General features: G+C 37.6%; 1 protein-coding gene across 2 annotated transcripts in view; it reads right to left on the bottom strand.

The window, feature by feature from the left end:
• The window catches only part of Itgb8 (integrin subunit beta 8), an 83,264-nt gene that overhangs the window by 11,619 nt on the left and 53,063 nt on the right, over positions 1-18,582 (bottom strand). For both annotated transcript variants that reach the window (XM_063262164.1, NM_001401817.1), the window contains 4 exons: positions 13,299-13,394; positions 9,461-9,550; positions 3,385-3,519; positions 797-1,199 (listed from right to left, as the gene is read on the bottom strand). In XM_063262164.1, coding sequence (XP_063118234.1) covers positions 797-1,199; positions 3,385-3,519; positions 9,461-9,550; positions 13,299-13,394 — 724 coding nt within the window. The remainder of the gene's footprint in view (positions 1-796; positions 1,200-3,384; positions 3,520-9,460; positions 9,551-13,298; positions 13,395-18,582) is intronic.

Genomic DNA, 18,582 nt, shown 5'->3' on the forward strand with positions numbered 1-18,582 from the left:
TGATAAATAAACTTACCCTTTTGTGGAGAAGCAATCAAGGAATTCAAATGACAGGTAGTTTAATTTATTTTAAAGTTTCACTTTGTTTTAATTTTCAAGTGCTACATAGTTTTTTCTGGACTGTAGCCAGTAGGTGGCAGTGAATTGAATTAGTCAAAAGTAATCTTGATATTTTTATCTTATCCTATTTCACTGCAAAATCTGGTCTGTGCATGGCCAGAAGGACAAAACTTCTGGATTATTTAACAATCCAGTTCTCTCTGAAGAATGCAGTCCTTTGTCCATTCTGTGACTGGTGGTTTTCCAAAAATAAATTGGTGAGGTTCGAATGACTTCGAACTTACAATTCTATCTACAATGGTGCTTTAAGAATTTCCCAGTGTGAGGAATTACATTTTTATAGCTCACTTCCCCTCATCCTGACAGAAATAAAGCCCTCCGCAATCAGGAGGCAGACCACTTGCTGGAATGAATCAGACCCTTATAGAATACCCGCCCTTCTTCTAGAAAACCTCGTCGTCGGCCATCACAAGAAACTTCCTTTTCTTGTGTAAATCTTTCCAAGATCAAGTGATACATGAGATTCATTCTAGGTTTTGATTTTTTAAAAATAGTAACTGTATTCAAGCTAAAAATATAGACATGATCTTGCCATGACCTAATTTCACAGACTATGAAACTTTGAACTTTGATTTTGGGTTAAGTGGCAGTATGTCATCATCTCAGATTTAAAGATAACACTAAACTATATGCCAATATCATGATGAATTCCAACTGCCTGTGTATATCAACTCACCAGAACACACATCTCCATGGAGATAGGGACAAGAGAAGTCATCCTTCTCACAGTATTGGCCATACACTCTTCCAAGCTTGGTTTTGTGACATAAACATTTCCCACAGATACAAACACCTCGGCCACTGCAGACAGGTTGGTCCTCCTGTGGCTTGCAAGCTTCGGAAGGAAACTGGTCTTCATCAAAATGACATTTGCCGTCATCACACTGTGGACACTTGGGATCTGGAGCAGCTTCCGCACACTGTCCTTTGAGTCCTCTGTGGTCCTCACACTGGCAACTGCAGCTTCTGTGTATGTGGACTTTAGTGGTTTCATTGAAACCAATAGGTTTGATTATTGCATAGTTTTTTCCTCCTATGATATCACATGTTTTCATCACAACTGTCACATTGAAAAGAACCTAAATTTTAAAGGAGAGTGGAAATATAGTTATATCCTTTGATGCTGCAAACAGTTTATCAAGTAATAATATTTAAATGAGCAGTGAACATCTTAGAGATACTAACAATATTTTATAAATCGCATGTGCCACGCCTTCTCTTCCATGTGTAAGTACATAACTCCCATTTAATTCCATTTTTGCCTAACTGATTAATTAGAATTAAAGGGAATAACAATTACCAATGGCCTCTCAATCACTACGTGTCTATCCGTCCTCAAGTGTCTGACATCTTAGATAACTGATTTCATGGATAACTGCTGAAGCAATGTTCTATTTTCCGAACTGGGCACATGAGGTTAGTGAACAATTGGCATTAGGAACCAATAACCCTAAGTAACAGACGTCTTATCTCCTGGATCAGAACCCTGAGATATTCACATGGGCAATTTTATTTATTTGTATTTTACTTTCTAGAGGCCCAAGTTAAAGGCCCAGAGATGATCTTTAGCCCACGCAGTTTATCAGTGGAGGAAAACACAAAACCATCTCTCATGTTACTGGAGAAAGAGGCTCAGAACTTATACTTAAGCTACAAGACCTCACCAAAGACACTATGTTGCTCCAATGGGATCATCACAGAACTAAAGAATGGATTAACAAGGAATGGCTTTTCCCTTCTAGAACTACAGCTTATTTGCCTGACAATTTTCCCTTGTTCTTTATTTCCTAGTTTATCTATAATATGGTTTATTTAGTATCTATATTTTCTGACTTCATTCAGGTGCTTTGGCAAATAAGAAAGCTTACACACACAAGCAGTTATATATGTGTATACATTTTGAACTGAAGTTCACTACAATAATTAAATTCCAACATTAAAACAATGGATGCTGGACTTTTAAATCGGAAATTATGTAGCATGGAATAAAAGTTCTATATTTAGGAATCCATGTACAAGACATTTTATTTATATTTATTACATTAAATCAGTGTGGTTGGTGTCAGTTTGTGCTCAAGTTGGTTTTGCCCTTAAGACTTTTAAGGATCCACAGATGTGTAGGATAAGTGGTCACTGCTATTAAAACAAGTATAAGAAAACTTAGGGCTTCTATAATTGAAGGCTGGTCGATTCCTCTTGGGAATTAAGTTCTTTATAGCTGAAAGGAAAAAAATAATGAAGGTAAATCATTGTAATATATTTGAAAGTCTTTAAAGACTTACTGTGTTTTTTAAAAGTTAGCTTAGTGGTATCTTGCTACAAAAACTTTTCTGTAGCAGAAATTAAATGTGTATTATATAAACTAGTATATGATCTTTTTTGAACGATATCCAAGGAATAATTATAGAGGAAACTACTGAATTAGAAGCTTGGGATAATTAATTAAAGATACACAGCTTGTGGGCACAATCACACTACCCACAGCTTCTAACGTTCCCATGAGGAAAAAAAAATTTAACTGAAGAGGAAAAAGTGTTCTCTTTGAATAAATCTTAGAACTTTAGCATGTTCTATCCCTTTGAAAACTCCTTCCCAACACAGGATAGAAGTAATAAAATTAGAGAATCTTAGAATAAGAAAGAGGAAAGAATCAAAATTTTCTCACCAGGTCATTCAGGTACAGATGAAGGATACCCCACCCCCACCCTCTGCTGAGAGCATGATGTAGTCTGCTGTGACAGTTCTTGGAGACCATTTTTTTTCTGGTTTCAGAGTTCTCTTGGTATCCCAACTCTTTCTAGTTATTACAAAGATGGTGTCATCCCTCTGATTTGACTGCTTTTAACACATTTCTTTATCTCCTTTTCCAGGTCATCACAAATGGAAGATTTTAGATTTCTTAGCTTTAATATACTGCCCGAATTCTTGAAGAGATTTGAAACTATAAAGGCTTTGTTACTATTACAACTACAGATATTGCTTGCCTGGAAGGATGTGATTTATTACACCAAAACTTTCAGAAAATGTATTACTACTAAGTATTTCATAAGCACAAAGCACAATACATTTATTTTAACTTGAAAAATTGAGAGACGTCAAGTAAGTATTGAGGTAACCTTGAGAAGAGACAGGAAGGCTCCTTTAAAGTTGAAACAAGAGTCTTATAGCTACTAGCCATGTTTCTAAAGTAGTTTGAATAATTTTTTTTCATGAGAAAGCACACCAAAAATTTGTCTTAAACAAGAAAAACATACTGCCACATACTTCGTCATTGCTTGTCACGTTTCCACACCCACTTGTGCCTGGCTTTCTGGCCCCATCCGGACAGATGGCAGTGATGTTGAAATGGACACCGTGTACCTGGCTTTCCAGCTGCACTTTTACTTCTGAGATGAGTTTCTGCAGAGACATGGATTTTTAATTACACTGCAGTAGTTTCTAGCATAAGCAACAAAGCAGACTCCTATTCATTTGCCGTCCTAGGTTTAATATTTAACTTTAATCAAATTCTACCTCTGGAAAAATGAAAAAAAATGGTGGATCCTCACAATCACCCAGTCATATTTAAAACACAAGAAGTACTAAATGGTCAGCTGTGTTTAAATAGTTTGATTTTGCACATTTTAATTACACATTGTAATCTCTAGAGAAATACATCTCTTATCCAGTGTGGCAAGGATAATCTTTCAAAGTCATACTGATGATATTTAATGATTTTAAAATAATAACAAGTGAATTCTGACAATTTACAGCAGGAAACATGGTACTGGCAAAAATGACACAAATTTCAAATGCTTTTGACTATCATGAAAATTTAGTGTTTTATGATACAAAGTTGAAGCAGTTTTGTGGGGGTTGGCATTTCTAAACTGTGGCTATGCACAGGAATCACTGATGAAATACTGTAATACAGGGCTCCCTAAGAAGGGCTTAGGGTTTTTTCTTTTATCAAGTCTTCATACTTGCTGTATCTATGTTTGTTCCTAGCCTTAATTCTAAAGCAGGCTTCATATAGGGTACAGAACCATGCATGTATTTACACAGTCATTCATAGGCTCAGTCAGTAAACATCCACTGCATGATATCTAGTATTGGGCACACACTAAGGCCTCCACAACAATCTAACAGTTCTAAAGCATCAAGCTACTTTAAATATATCTTTTAGATATGTGTGCATTTGGTCACATTAATTTGAGCTTGGCACATGCAAAAAAAAATCCCGAATTTAAACTTGTAAAGAAAAATAACAGAGATGTGAAATTCACAGCCATGAATGGAAAATGGATTGTACCCTGTTGGGGTTAAAGACTTAGAAAGGCTTCTAACGTTTTAGTTAAAGTAATTTTACTCCTCCAACAATATCTTTAATTAGGAGATAGGTATTCACTGATGAATAATTGATTATGAAATTCTGATAGCATGTTCTCAAAAGAAGATGCTTTCCTCAAGTTCATGAATATTATTTCAGTAGGTGAGAACACACACACACACACACACACACACACACACACACACACACCTCTCCCCAAGAGTTCATATAGTGAAATAACAAGTGATTCTGACAAACTAGGAGAAACTTACAATGGTGTAAAATAATTTGGCTAGGCATTGGTTTCATTGGTCAGTACACATCTCCCCAGAGCAGCACATTAGCCATGTTTGCTGTTACTCTAAGATCTCAAACCACTTGGGCCAATATCTTTGAAGTACTGTGTGAAGAAAAATTTGAATAATATTTTCTATCCTATCCTTCTGCTGAACTGTTAAACTTCATCTTTCCAACCTGAGGGGTGCTAGAACAGATGCTATTTCATGTCTAAGAATTGTTGGAAAGGCCCCATTTTTTCTGAGTATATAATACTTCAACAAATTATGAATTGTTTCTGTTGGGATTTTGAAATAAAATACAATTCTAAAAGAATTTTGAAGACATAGACACATATAAATAATAGTTATAGAATCTCAAGAAGATTAGCTTAGCCAAAATATGTTTTTGTTGAGCTCACTCTCATCCTTCCACTGCAAGGTTACATGAAACCACAGTAAGCTAATATAGTCACAAATCTGCAAAAGGCAAAGTACACAAGATCAAATAGTGCTGTTTACTTTTACTGTTTGAGACAAAATTTCACTCCTAGCTTACTGTCTCACTTTTCATAAGTCTGACACAAAGGTTTAAAAGAAGCTAGATGTGATGGTACGCACTTATAGTTCTAGGACTCAGGAGGAGGCTGAGGCAGCAGGATCAAGATTCCAAGGCTAAACTGGACTTATGAAACAAACCAAAAAACCCCACAACAGAATAGAAGCCAATTTTTACACTTCAGGTTAATAAAATGGATATACGGTAGTAATTAAAAGGACTAATTGCATAAACTCCCTTTTCCTCTGGATGACTCTTAAGACCAAACTGTGGATAGCCTGAAGTATGGGTAATTTTGCTTTTTTTAGTACAAAATTCCATGGATCTAACATTTAAAAATGTATATGAATGTTTTGCCTGCATGTATGTGTGTGTGTGTGTGTGTGATGTTGATATAGGCTAGAAAGGGGCAATGATGGATCTCTTGGAACTAACTATATGTTAGACATGGTTCTGCGCTACCATGTGGGCTGTGACCGGTACCTCCATCCTTTGAAGAACAGCAAGTACTCTTAGTTACTGAGCTATCTCTCCAGCCCTAGGACCTAACATTATTTTTATGGTAGCAAAATATTTAATTTACTATTCCAGCTTGATTCTTGAGAACATTTGTCTGGAAAATTTTTTTCCAGCCTTTTACTTTGAGATAGTGTCTGTCTTTGTCACTGAGGTGTGTTTTCTGTATGCAGCAAAAAGCTGGGTCCTGTTTACTTATCCAGCTTGATAGTCTATGTCTTTTTATTGGGGAATTGAGTCCGTTGATGCTGAGAGATATTAAGGACCAGTGATTGTTGCTTCCTGTTATTCTTGTTGTTAGAGGTGGAATTATGCTTATGTGGTTCTTTTTTTTTTTGGGTTTGTTGTGAGAAGATTAGTTTCTTGCTTTTTTCTTGCATGTACTTTCCCATCTTGTGTGGGTCAAGGACCTCCACATAAAACCAGATGTGATGAATCTAAAAGAAGATCAAGTGGGAAAGAATCTCAAACACATTGGCACAGGGGAAAATTTCCTGAGCAGAACACCAATCTTTTATGCTCTAAGATCAATAATTGACAAGTGGAATCTCATAAAATTAAAAAGCTTCTGTAAGGTGAAGGACACTGTCAATAGGACAAAAATGGCAATCCACAGATTGGGTAAAGATCTTTATCTGCTTTACATCCAATAGAGAGCTAATATTCAAAATACACAAAGAACTCAAGAATTTAGACTCCAAAGAACCAAATAACCCTACTAAAAATAGGGTACAGAGATAAACAGAATTCTCAGCTGAGGAATCTCAAATGGCTGAGAAGCACTTAAAGAAATGTTCAACAACCTCAGTCATCAAGGAAATGCAAATCAAAACAACCCTGTCAGTATGGCTAAGATCAAAAATCTTAGTTACAGCAGATGCTGGTGAGGATGTGGAGAAAGAGGAACACTCCTCCATTGTTGGTGGGATTGTAAGCTGATACAACCACTCTGGAAATCAGTCTGGTTGTTTCTCAGAAAATTGGAAATAATTCTACCTGAGGACCCAAATATACCATTCCTGGGCATATGCCCAAAAGATGCTTCAACATATATCAAGGACACATGTTCCATGTTCATAGCAGCCTTATTTATAATAGCCAGAACCTGGAAAGAACACAGATGTCCCTCAACAGAGGAATGTATATAGCAAATACACATTTACCCTATGGAGTACTACTCAAGCTATTAGAAACAATGATTTCATGAAATTCACAGGCAGGTGGATGGAAGTAGAAAATATCATCCTGACTGAGATAACTCAGACACGAAAGAACACACATGGTATGTACTCACTGATAAGTGGATATTAGCCAAAAAGAAGCTCAAAATACCCATGATACAACTCATAGACTATATGAAACACAAGAAAGAAGATCACACTGAAATGTGGATGCTACAGACCTACTCAGTAAGCAGAAGAGAATCATCTCTGGGAAGTAAAGGGATAAAGGGATGTGGGAGGGAGAGTGGAGGGGGAGGGAAAAGGGGGACCAGTTTGGATATGGGAGGAGATGGGGGAGAAGTACAGAGGTTCAGCAATTTGAAAGTAGGCATATAGCAGTAGGAGAGAGAGAACTGGGGGTAGCCACTAGACAGTCTCAGATGCCAGGGACTGAAGAGGTTCCCAGGACCCAACAAGGAGGACATTAGCCGAAATATCAAAAAACAAAGGGGAGATAGAACCTGTAGGGACCATATCCAGTGGATAGGCATGGCCCCCAGTTGAGGGATGGGGCCACCCACCCACCTCAAAAATATTAATTCAGAATTCTTCCTGTCAAAAGAAAATGCAGGGTCATAGAGTGGCACAGAAACTGAAGGAAAGGCCATCTAGATACTGCCCCACTTAGGGATTCATTCCATATGCTGACACCAAATCCAGATACTATTGCTGATGCTAAGTGCTTCCTGACAGGAACCTGGTATAGCTGTCCCCTGAGAGGCTCTGCAAGAGCCAGACCAATGCAGATTCTGAAGTGCACAGCCAAACATTGGACTGAGCGCAGGGTCCCCAATGGAGGAGTTAGAGAAAGAAATGAAGGAGCTGAAGGGGTTTGCAACCCCAAAGGAAGAACAACGATATCAACAACCAGATGTGCCAGAGCTCCCAGGCACTAAACCACCAACCAGAGTACACAGTGGGTACCCATGGCTCCATCTGAATGTATAGCATAGGATTGACTTATCTGGCATCACTGGGAGGGGAGCCCCTTGGTCCCGTGGAGGCTTGATGACCCAGGAGAGGGGAACACTAGCCCTGAGGTAGGAGTAGCTGGATGGTGGCAGAACCACCCTCATAGAGTCAGGGGGAGTGAGAAGGGGATGGGGGCTTGTGGAGGCGAAACTGGGAACAGGAATAGCATTTGAAATGTAGATAAATAAAATAACCAATAAAAAAATAAGAAAGTTTTAAGATATTTGTGTTCATTTAATTCTCTGTAGTTTTCAAACATTAAAGTCCTCTACAGAAATAAATCTAGCAAGATTGATTTTCTTTATTTAAAATTTTTAAAGATTTTTTCTTTAAAGAAGAATACATTTAACTAATTTTTTCATTTTCTGCCCTATGTCTGCTTCCCGCCTTCTTCTTTGAACCTGAGTTCTAAGCAGGTGCTGCCTGAAGACAGTTAACAAAGCTGCCTGGGGGATTCACAGCTCTGTGGCTCAGGCAACATTAATTCTAAATGTCAGGCTAGCGGGCAGGCAGAAAATCTGGAGAAGCCATGCCTTATAACTGGCCAATAAGCCCATGGAAGAATAAAGCATAGTTTTTGACACCTGTTTAAAAGAAAAAAAAAATCAAAGAACAAAAGATAAACAGGCCGTACAGCTGGAAGCAGCTGAGGCATGGAGTAGCACCTGGAATTTCATCCTGCTGCCTCTGTTTATTAGCTGTGCGGACTGTCATTAATTCACCTACTTTTCTGTTCCTAAATACACAATGGGAGTACTAATTGCCTGCCCAATGGAGCAGGTGTGCGGATTAAGTGAAGTCATGTATGGAAAGCGACTGCCATGAAAAGAAAAGTCAGCATTAGCAAGTTTTAATAAAGCCTTTGAATGGAGACACGATCCAGTTTGAGAGACCAGATGTCCCCTTAAAACATCTTGCATCTATTCTTTACAGGACTGATGACAACATACAACCAACCATCCAAGAAAACATCTGGGAAAGTGAAACTTTGGCCTGTTTTGATAGAAATGATAATTGACTGGAACACTACAAGGACTGGTCATGGATACCCTCACAAAGCCCTCTTAGTAATCTCTGTATCCCAGAGAGTCCATTTACCCCTGCAGGTTGTTCTTTAAATAACAGCACAGTACAGTGGTTTTTGTTTTGTTTTTGCTAAATTTCTGATGTAGGAAACTGTCCAAAATTTTGTGACAAGCTGGCAACTCACTGAACGATCAATCTGAAAGGAAATTTAGACGGCTGGATCAATCTTAGTTCACCTGTATGAGGGACAAGTGAGACACAAAGAACAGACCTGACTCTTTCAAGCATCAGGCATTCTTGCTAGTTTGTAGCCCATCCAATGGTAACCCAGCTCCAAATTTCCAGTCTTAACATTCTTTCTGTCACTCCTTGCAAGATGTAGCAGTGCTGCTTCGTACCTTGTCACAAAATGGTAGTAAAAGTTGACTTTTAGAAGATTTTGTAGGTTGTACATACATACCTTGTAGGCTTCTACTACTAAATTGTTGAGATTTGCAGCTTTGGATTCTATTTCACCAGCAATGGCACCAGGCAAAAGGGGCAGAAGGTCCTGTAAAACATGTAGGTCATGGGTACATAATATGATGGTAGCATGCAAACAGTGAGCAATTAAGACATTAAGCGTTTTATAGCCATCGGGAGGGCAAGCCATTATGTGAATGAAAAGAATGTGGCAAAAAACACAAGCAAGCTAAGAGGAGAAGTGTTCTTATGGTCTTGTGTGTCAGTATGTATGTCCTGAATTACATGACCTCAAATCTAATTAGAGTTAGCTAAGCATTCTGAGGGCAAATACGTCGATGAAGTTCTATATTTTTTTTCTGTATTTAGAGATCCAAAATCAACCCTTGCAAATTATTCAGACTGTGTCTACAATGTCTAAATACTTTAATATTATTTAAGCAGCATTCCCAGTTTTTTAGTTTCTAAACTTTGTTCCCATGTAACACAGGTAAGTGCTTAATATAAATCCTGTTCTGTGGAATGACATGTTGGGACATCCTGGACCAGATGGAAGGTCACGTTAAGAGGTGATGAGGAAGATTCTAGGTATCTTTGAGAGAATGTGAGAATGAGCAATGGTTTCAAGGTCTACCTCAGAGGAAGTCTGTCTCATTAGAGTGAGGAATGATGGGAACAGGATTAAGATGAGAACACAGTATGAAAGCATCAAGGTTCATGCTATAAGTAATTTTCTTACTCATTGAGCATCACCAAGTTCTGTGTGCCAGCCAGACTTAGATTTAGTGGTTTTAAAATCCATGTGTCACACTCTGACTGAACACTTGAGATGTTGAATTACTAGGCCACATAGTTTCATTCCTCTAGGAGCAATTTCACAAAGCACAATACATACGACACAATGGAGGTATGCCCAGGCACTACGAGGAGAAACAACAGCAAGCATTTCAGTCTTGGTCATGAGGAAGAATGGCTTCTAGGATTGGGGTGGATAGAGACCAAGAACCAGGACACCAAAAATAGTTACAGCCTGATGAGTGTGTATGTGCACAGAACAATTAATTAGATGCACACCTAAAAGGAAAAGTGCAAGGCAGGAAACAGTTGGGAATGAGGCCAGTGAGATGGACAGAGGCCATATGGTCTCCTATGCCATATAGGAGACTTAAATGTTGAAAAACATAATATTTTACTTTAGGAAGCATTGTGGATATCTTTGTGATTTCAGTGGATTTTCTATGTAGCCAGGTAGAGAATGAACCTGGGAGATAGCATGGAATGCTGGTTTATAAACTAGATAAACATGGTTTATAAAAAACCAACCAAATGAAACGATCCCTCTAAGAGTAGGTCACAGCAGGGGCACCTGGAACTCTAGCAGAATCCAGGCATGGAGAGCCCAGTGATTCATTTTTTTGCTCACAAGTCAGTTAATAATTATAATTCTGTGTGTTATCAGTCAATGGCAGATTTACAAAAGGAGGGAGAAATTCTGGTGCCAATAACACATGAAGAAACATTAAGCAAAAGAGAAGCAGGAGGCAAAAGACACAAAAAACTGCATAGAATTTGAAGGTCAGTTCTTAGTCTAGAGGTTAAGAGCCCAGATTTTGAGTTATTAGAAAACTAGGCAAGCTTTTAACCTCTCTAAATGTTTGCTCATCTTAAAAGAAGCATGTTCACAATTCTTCCCTTGTTATATGGAGCCAAAATTACTAGAAGAATAGATGTTTTTAAGCTCAGAATCTGAAAATAGGTACGCACCAAACAGCAGCTGCTTGTGCCATTTTTCTAGTGGCTTTTAACCATTCAGTTTGGGCCAGAACTAAGTCATATGAATATCAATTTCCTATTATGTTAAAAGATGATTGATTCCGTGGTATGTGTGCACATTTGTGGAAGCAGAGAATTACATTTTTTCATCATAGATTTTAAGGAAGTAGTGATACACTTAAAGATGCATTTTCAGTTGATAGAAATGTCATTAGGTATGAAGTAAACTAGTGAAGGAAACATCAGCTTTGTAGAAGGTAGAAATGAGTTTCAGCACTTGTTGAAATCAAAAGAAAATGTGGCTGCTCAAAGGGTTAAATACATAAATAAATGAATAAATGAAGGTGAAGCAGACAGGCCACTGTGAGAGGTTCAGAGCTGAGAGTAGAAGGAGAAGCAAAATTGTAAAGGAGACAAAGGTTGAGTGAAGAGAGGACAACTAAGGTCTCATGGTCTCATGGAAACAAGAAAGGGAAGAGACACTCAAAGACTGAAAGGACAGGAACGCCCCATGCACAGCACACTTCTCTGTTGTGAGCTACATGGCATTTCCAGATTGCTATTGCTCAACAATGTCTGCTTTGCTTGTGAGCCTCACATATACCAAAGTTTCTGACAACGTCAGAAACTACTTTCATGTACAAGCCATTGACTGACTCAGTTACTTCCATGGCTTCTGCTGGTCCTTTGCTTCGTAATCTAGACCAAAGCTACGCGTGTTGGTGCCATTGAAAAACCAACGTATCTACAATACAATTCCTAAACTCAAGGCTCAGGGAAAATCATGGATGAAGGGACAGAATGATGTAGAATCTCTTGTGTACCACATGGTTGTCTTATTTGTTAATAAAAAAGCAAAACAAACAAACAAACAAAAAACACTATGGTCTATAGGAAAAGAATAAAAGGTGGGACATCTGGCAGGTGGAAAGGATTCTGGAATAGAGGCAGGCAGGGATTGGCCTGGGAACATGGAGGAGATCAGAATGTGGGAGCTGAACAGCTACAGAACAGCCACATGGCAGAACTTAGATTAGAATAAAAGGGATATTAAATTATGTGCTAATCTAGGAACAGCCAAAGCTTATAACCTAGGTATTTGTAAAAATATCTGAGTATCAGAGTCATTATTCTGGGAGCCTGGGGCCAGGAGGAAAAAGTGTGTTTTTACAGAAATATTATAAGAAGAAAGAACCAGATAGTGTGCTGAGGTAGTGTCTTCTAGTTATGAAAGTGAAGCTGTACCCATGAAATCTCAACAATATGGCTGACTAATGATGGTACCAATTGACATACCAACATGGATAGATAGGGGACCCAGTGTTAGAGAAAAAAGCTTCAGGCAAGTCAAAGGCTATGAAGAAGGAGAATCACTTTTCTCTAGGGAAGAGTCCCTGACAGGTGTTAGTAAATTATCCAATCCCAAGTCATCCCTGAACACATGAACATAAGAGCAACACTAAAACAGCAGGACATATTATATATATATTATGCATATATTATGCATATATGTGCATGTGTTTAACAATAATAAGGAAGAGGTTATGGATTTGAGAGGGAGTTGGGGGCATGTGGGAGTTGAGGAGAGGAAGGGAGTAGGAATGATGTAATTACAGTGCTCATGTATGAAATTCCTCAAAAAAATTAAACAAATTAAAAAAAGGACAGATGCTATTTTCCAGTCTTAGCCTATTTTAACGACATGGCCATGGACCTTGGTACTAGCAGGAAAGACACAGAGTTGGAGTATAAAAACCTCCATCTGATAGCAGTCTCCCATTATTGTTGCATTCAGTAGCAGCTTGGGTGTCAAGCTGTGCCTGTATGTATTGAGTATAGTCCTCATACAGTTTTCAGTGCCCACATGTAATAGTTCTAGGTGTCATGGACAGAATACACACCTAAGTGCTAACATAAGATGCTATCAAGTTCACCTTAATTGAGACATCATTAAATTTACGTGGTGTATCACAATTCCGGAGTCTAGATCTCCACTTCTGAAAACTCCCCTCACTTTAACCAATCCAAGCATTTTAACTTTGATATTGCAGATGTGAACATACCTTGTACCAATGAAACTGCTTTCCTTGAACTGCAAAAATGACATTTATGTTGTTGTCTATTAACTTTTCGGAAAGTTGACCTAATGATGGATGTTCCTGTAATGCACAATGAAGGAAAGAAGGGAGTAAAGTTCAGCAGCTCAGTCTCATCCATCTCCAGACTTTTAGTATGGAAAAAAATTCCATGTGATTTAGAATAACAACACATTCACTTGTTTGTGACAGTCAAGGAACATTTAAACTCTCTTCAAATGCAAGACCGATATGAATGAAGTCAGGATATCTTGCAAGCAGAACTCCATAAAAGTCTACAACTTAGAAAAGTAAAGTGGGTCAAATTCACACACTAAAGGGAGGATCAGAGCTCTGTTAACATTGGATGGAAACAGATGTAACTGGAAGATAATGTAATACTCAACAGAAGAGACAGGCCATTGACAGTGCATTCTGAGGTGAAACTGGGCAAGATCTGAGGTGTAATTATATGTATGTATATGTATGTGTATGTGTATGTGTGTGTATATGTATATGCATATGTATATATACACACATATGTAGATATATACACACCCATTGTGTAAGTAAACACACATCTGTGAACACATTTGTGTGTGTGTGTGTGTGTGTGTGTTTGTGCACATATGCATCTGCTTTGACTCCTGACATAACATAAACTCTCTTTACAAGTAGGAAACCATGTGGTTTTTGTTTGGATAACAGAAACTTTCGGTTCTATCCTGCAACATGTGCAGAGATCTATTTTTACAGTCACTGGTTAATTGGAAAGATGACAATGTTACATTAAATTAGAAAGATATATTTAGTAGATACTCTCACATCACTTAGGATTTCTATTTTAACATATTCCACAGAGTACATATTAATGACATATTTATTATTATGCTTGGTTTTAGGTGTACTATGAACACACTTCACCTGGGTAAATAAAGCATGAAAAACTAAGTGTAGCTTTTCTTGTTTGTTGGTTTTGTTTTGTTTGTGTGTATGTTTTTGTGGTGGTGGTGGTGGTTATTAGAAAGCTAGGGATGAGTTAGAAAAGGAAATACACTCTAGTTCAAGGAGAAGAATGCTGTTCATGGTAGAGTTCTTGCCTAGTGTGCAAACAATCCTGGCTTCAAGTCTCAGCAACGCCCTCCCATTTCACCCTCCTGATCGACAACTCCAGAACTTGCTATTTACAGTTATATAGTTAGGCATAACACTATTATTGTTTCTTTTCAAATGTTCTTCTAAGAGTTAAAATTTCTCACACAATAGATTCATAATTAGACATCCCCCAGAGAAATGCCAGACTCCACTTCTGTGGCCTCTAGATATGCATTTGTGGCTACTTGTAGGAGCCGAGGGTTGTGTTACGAGCCTACCTAGTTTCAAGTAGGTCAAGGTCAAGTTTTCTATAGTTTCTGTACCAGGTTACACCTGCCAATGCTAATTTCTTTATCTGGAAACTATGAGCACCTAGTAATAAAAGTAAATTATTAGTCTTATGTATAGCCAATGTTCTGTGGCCCACATTTTAAATTTATACATATGGACAAAGATACAGCCTTTAAAAAATACTACTAGGGTAGCAAGTATGTTTGGTGTTAGAACATTTGCTTAGCACATATGAGACCCTGGGCTCAGCCTGAAGGAGACATCAGAGCAAATACTCTGTATTTATTTTCATTAGTTGCATTTAGATGTGATATGAAACCAATTCATGAAGAGGCCCAAAAAGTGTTAGTACATGGGCTTGCATAAGAAAAATTCTGCCTAAAGCAATTCTTAGGAATGTAACTTTAAAGTAATAGAAAAAAATACCACCTAAATATAAATTGCCCAGCCAAATTCCTATTCCTGTTCCTAATAAAGTACATGGCCTTAAAATAGATTTGTGCCAGTTTGCGTAATACCAGTTAAGCTACAGGGAATAAGTAAAAAGCAAGACCAATCTAGATACATTGGGAATATTATTTTAATAGTAATAGTTACTTTTAAAATATTTTTGCTTTGACAAAAAATAATGACAGTTTGCCAAGCACCTACTCTTCTTACTTTTAAAAACATTTCATTTAAAATAAGAAAAAAACTCATATGTTTTTAACTAGCTTATGCTTCATTCACATAAAGTCAATATTTGAATATGTGAGGAGCTTTAGGAGCCTTTTAAATTCCTTTCCCCTTCCATAAACAGGAAGTCACGTTAACTAAAATTATATAAAGTGTGAGTCTAGAATATTCATTCTAATTAGTTAGAAGCTCACTGAAAAGGTTCACCAGACTTTTAAGCTTTAAAAAAACATTGTTTTATTGCCTCTGAAGAGAAATCTGTTTTAAAAGAAAAATCCCAAGTACCTCAAGGCAGATATTTTAGATTATAAATGTCTAACACATGTTTAAATAAACCACTGTTGACAAGTGGCTATGGATTAATGGCCATTTCTGAAGCCTCCTCACCTCTCCTCAATGAAGTGTTTTATTTTTTAAGCATTTTATCTTATAGATCTTTTCTTTCTGCTAGTAGAACATACTCCCTCTCAACTGCCCTGTCCTGGTGATGTCATGACTCCTCGAATCTAGCACATACTACCCTCCCCCACCCGCCTTCCAACCCATTACATATTGCTTATCTAAACTCTGAAAATAATTAATGGAGATAAAGTGCATTTCAGAGGCAAAGGGAGAAGGGATGAAACATGCCAGGAGTATTGCTAAGTCATTAAGCTTGTGGGAAGGGACTTATAAATGTCAGAAGGGAAAAGAGGTCAACGGGGAACACTTTCAGTCAAATAGATTACTGCAGTCAAATAGATTACTGTGCTGGAAATACAGTTGAATTATAATAATGTGCATAGCCAAGGGGGCAAAGAAAGTACTAAAGATTTTCTTCATTCTAAGTAAAATGAATGCAAGAAGTAAGGTGAGTTAAGAGTTTGTAAACTCATTATAGCTTAAAAACTCTAATGAGATATTGAAAGCTTCACTTTTTTAGTGAGTTTTTATTTTAGAGCGAGGTAGGCAAACTGGAAACAGTGTGATAATGAAGGCATCTGGAGATGAAAACTTGGAACATATGTTGTCCATTTACTTCTGTCTCAGAAGCCTGGGTTTTCAGCACATGGCAGATCCTGGTAACCTCAAAGGGCAGGCTGGGCAAAAGTGGGGCTACCAACATTTGGGGATGAACAAATGTCTTTGTTTTGAGTGTGTCTGTAGAGAGGGTCCTATGCAAAACAGTTTGTACAGAGTGTCCCATGCAATAGAGAATATGAACCACAATGTCTGACTACCCAAAGAGCAGTATCCCTTCCTCTGTACTATGATAACTAAAATGTCTTTGGCATGAAAACGTCCTCTTAAAAGTTAAGTCTCCCAAAGAAAATCAAGAACAGGTGATCTGGACAGAGCAATGATGCTGGAGTTACATCTCCCAGCTCTGCAACGGCCAGTTCTGCCCTTTATTTGGATCTTAAATGTCTTTCAACAGCCCACATGGTGCAAGACACCGTGAAGCTAGTGGGTAACAGTGGAACCTTTGACTGATAGAATTTTTGAGGCCAACGGGCATGCCCTGTAGGGTCTCTTTCCATCTAGTGCTGCCTGGCTGTAAGGTAAGCAGTTTTGCTACCATAGTCATGTGATCGGGACAAATTTTCATGGACAACAATTTGCCAAACTGAGGATCAAAATAAACCCTGTCTCTTTACAAGACAAGCATCTCACGTATTATAGGGAAGGGATGGTGACTGGCAAACTATGTGACCAGGATACAGGATTAAAATATCTAAGGTCCTGTCTCTGTGTGAGTAAGACATATAGAAATACTAGTTTACACTTCTCAGAATTATGGTGGAATTAAGAATGGAAATAGGTATTTTCTGCTTAAATGTTTTAACCCAAACATTTAATTTTAGCAAGGTAGTTTATCCTATATCTTGTAAATGAAATTTAAACATCTTTTTAGACACTAGTTGAATCCCTTTCCAGAGGTTCTAAAGAAGCAGAGCCAGGTTCCTGTGGTCCTGGATTAGGTGATTTCTGCATGTAACATTTGCTTTCAATTAAGAGTAAGTTCAGTTAGGTATTGTTTGCAGAGATCATTTCCTGGCTACTTTTCTGAGAACATGTAAAGCATTCAAATGGGGTTTCATAAAATAACTGAAAAATGTTCTCAGCATGTTTTAAGTTTTAAAGCACATAGTACAGTCATCTGCTAATAAGTGTTTTGCTGGTTTTAGAACCCCACAAGATAAAAACAACATTTGCTAAAAACTGCATAAAAACTGCAGAAGATTTCAAGCTTTCTAGAAATACTGGAGCACCAAAGAATGTCTTTTTATTAATGCATCCAAGACACATGCCGAGACGTGAAAGTATACTTAACACTTTTTGATGTTGAGGAGCCCATTTCTTAATCAACAGCAGCAAAAATAATTAACTAAATTTCTTTACTAAACAAATTTCTTTATTAAAGGACTGCGAGTCTTTGCTTAAATGGAAATTGTATGATGCCATATTAGTTATAAATGCATTCGTGACCTTGAATGTTAAGGAAAAATCCATTTTTAGTAAAAAAAAAGAGCGCTGAAATAAATATAACTTTATAAAAGTTTGTTAACTCATGTAGCTAAGCTATGAATTAAAATAACCAACTGTGTTCTTAACTTTGCTTCATTCATTGGCAGTAAATAAAAGGGTAATAATGGTAACTGTTTAGAGTTGTAATCATAAATTTCACGCTGCGTGCAAAGTGTTTGCAAAGGTGCTTTCAGTCAGTGTGTAGTTATTGTGATTAGCATGGGTTACATTGGTCTTCCTGAAACGGTTATAACCCAAAAGTATAACTTTGGACCTGTGATTTAGAAACACAACAGGCATTTAATCCCTTATCTCCCTTGATATAAGACAGTCTAAAGTCTTTGGGCCAAAAGTCTAGTATAATTACTGGCAATGATTTTTGGAGATGAGGCTAAAAATCAGAGTATTTGATTTCTTCCTTAACTGATACAAAATTTAGAATTCTTTCATAGTACTTGATAGTCAGAATGGGTAGACATATGCCTAGAGTTGGGATCAAGGTAGCCTGAGACACACAGGTTTCATAGTCATTCATTGTACATTTTAAACATGGGCATAAAAACAAGGAGTCACTCCAATGCACCAGCTCTTTTTGCTTTTGTTCTTTTTGTTTTTTGTCAGTGTGGCTAGCAATGAGAAATTTCAACAGGAGGATTCTTTAGAATACAAATCTGGGATAACCCTAAATGAAGGCATTTTTTGA

Source organism: Rattus norvegicus, chromosome 6 (assembly GCF_036323735.1).
Source record: "Rattus norvegicus strain BN/NHsdMcwi chromosome 6, GRCr8, whole genome shotgun sequence".
In the NCBI taxonomy this organism is placed as follows: Eukaryota; Metazoa; Chordata; class Mammalia; order Rodentia; family Muridae; genus Rattus; species Rattus norvegicus.